This window comes from Buceros rhinoceros, unplaced genomic scaffold (assembly GCF_000710305.1).
Source record: "Buceros rhinoceros silvestris isolate BGI_N320 unplaced genomic scaffold, ASM71030v1 scaffold20022, whole genome shotgun sequence".
In the NCBI taxonomy this organism is placed as follows: domain Eukaryota; kingdom Metazoa; phylum Chordata; class Aves; order Bucerotiformes; family Bucerotidae; genus Buceros; species Buceros rhinoceros.
The window spans coordinates 6,895-9,163 of record NW_010397374.1 but is presented as its reverse complement, the minus strand read 5'-3'; the positions used below and the strand labels follow the sequence as shown (position 1 = coordinate 9,163).

At 40.5% G+C, this 2,269-nt stretch overlaps 1 protein-coding gene across 1 annotated transcript in view; it reads right to left on the bottom strand.

Annotated features, from left to right (window-relative positions):
* Positions 1-463: 463 nt before the first annotated feature.
* Positions 464-2,269, bottom strand: part of LOC104502281 (UV-stimulated scaffold protein A-like) — a gene marked incomplete at both ends in the record, with an annotated part of 8,409 nt that continues 6,603 nt past the window's right edge. The window contains 2 exons of the mRNA XM_010146237.1: positions 464-586; positions 1,106-1,215. Coding sequence (XP_010144539.1) covers positions 464-586; positions 1,106-1,215 — 233 coding nt within the window. The remainder of the gene's footprint in view (positions 587-1,105; positions 1,216-2,269) is intronic.

Here is a 2,269-nt window from a genome sequence, read left to right as displayed (position 1 = left end):
GGAGAGAAATTTTTCCTGATATCTAACCTAGATATCTCCTGGCACAACTTAAGGCCATTCTCTCTTGCCCTGTCACTTGTCACATGGGAGAACAGACCAACCCCCACCTCAGCACAACCTCCTCTCAGGCGGTTGTCGAGAGCAATGAGGTCTCCCCTCAGCCTCCTCTTCTCCAGGCTGAACAGCCCCAGCTCCCTCAGCTGCTCCTCACAGCACTCGTGCTCCAGACCCTGCACCAGCTCTGTTGTCCTTCTTTGACAATAGCGCTGCCTTACATCGTTTTGTCTAAAGCCCAGGCCCCTGGCAAACTACACAGGTGTTTAGAGCAACTTTCTCGAGTGAAGCTAAAGCCAGCTGAATTAGTGTAGTTTTCAATAAAACTTGTGTTCAAGAGAAAGTGCATTTTTTGTACACAAGCTAAGCATTACTAAAAACCAGAAAAACAGAATTTTAAGAAACTCACCACTTCTCTTGCTTTAAAGGAGATGTTCATTTCCTTGTATTTCTTCATAGCAGTCTCCAATTTATTCTTGAGATCAATGGCACATCTTAGCCGATCGTCATTTATTCCTGCTCTGGTAAATAACTGAAAAGCAAGAGATCTGCAATCTTAGTCTTTTTTCTAGACATCTGAGCCCAAAAAACGTTCAGTTTTCCTTCATCGTTAATGAAGCAACATGGTCACAAAATCCTTTATTTTGCAAGTAACAATCTGTGAAGCCACCTCTTTTTTCATGTCTGGAGTATTAAAGCTAATGGCAGCTACTGAGGACAAAGAATGGGCAGCTGGCAGTAGTACCAACTGCCAGAAAGGACACACTGGTTTTCTGATACAGACATATCTGACAAAAACAAGCGGTGTTTTACTTTAACCCTTCAAGCCCCATTTTACTGTAACTTAAAAAAAAGTAGACAGCATACCTAATGCCAAGAGCCATCAAACAAGTTAGGTAGCTCCTGTAGTCTCCTTTTTTCCAGCCCCACCTATTTGTTTCTTCAGCCTTCATTTCCTTTCTGCTCACTCTCCTTCAAGATTTACAGTACCCCAATCCTTGCTTCTCCACCTTTTTATTAAAAAAAAAAAAAAAAGCCCTCTTTATCCTACCTGAATCCAGGACTGCACAGAAGGCCAGAACTTATTTCTGAGAACTTTGTGAGCATCCACAACATTGTTTATTATGGCAGTATTATCTTCATTCTCATGCACTCTTATATCTGCTCAAAACAAAGGAAAAAAAGAGTTACTGCATGATGTCTATAGTATCTTCAGTACAGGAGCTAAGGAAGGTAAGCAGGAGTAGACATTAACCTTTCTAAAAGGTTCTCTAATCACTTCAGAGAAAGTGACAAACATCGGAATGTTTCTCTGTTCAGCATTAAATTATTCTACTGTTACCCACACATTCAAAAAAACTCAGAGGAAAAGATGAAATGCTTTCAATCCAGTGATGACAGAGAGCTGTTAAACCATCACTACTAAGGAACTGCCAAATAAAGCGCAGACAAGCGAGTCTCACTATTTACATCACATCTTGTCCTAAGTTTCTACAAACTGGGTGGTTCTGAACCAGTTTCTGCATATTCAGTATAAAATAATCCCTGCTCCAGTGGCACTAGGGACTTGATGGTCAAAGCAGCCCAGTATGCCACTGTCCAAGTACAAATGGTACTTTCCACCCGCTGGTCATTCACAAGCCCTGTGGATACATTTCCAACTGTGTTGTCTGCAAGCCCAGAAGTAGATACCTGCCTTATTGGCCGTTTGTCCATGAAACTCCACGAGGACAGTATTCCTAACAGGCCTCACTTCGACTACTGAAAACCAAACCAGACTATCTTTTCTAGAGGTTACTCACATAGCAAACTTCTTTATAGAAGGTGTAATCACAATCCTCAAGACTTTCTAGGAAAACTACTTACTGCTTCTTACAAGTTGTCAGTCAAAAGGGAAAAAAAACCTTTAAGAAACACTCAACTGTGAGATTTTTAAATTAGCAGCTTATACCCCAGCTATGGAGAAATATGGAGAAAGAGGTGAACAGGGAGGCATCTGAGAAAGAAAATTATAAATGGTAAACAGATTTTCTTTTTGAACACTGGAAACTCACTATGAAGTGTTGTAATGAGGTTACAACTAACAAAAATTCATAAAATCTGTTAATGACACACAAGGACACCCAAACTTAAGAATGGTTCCTAGGTGAACCGAAAATAGAAAAAATCCCCTCCAAAATAAATCAAAGTGGCATCCAGGAACCCCAAATCAAAA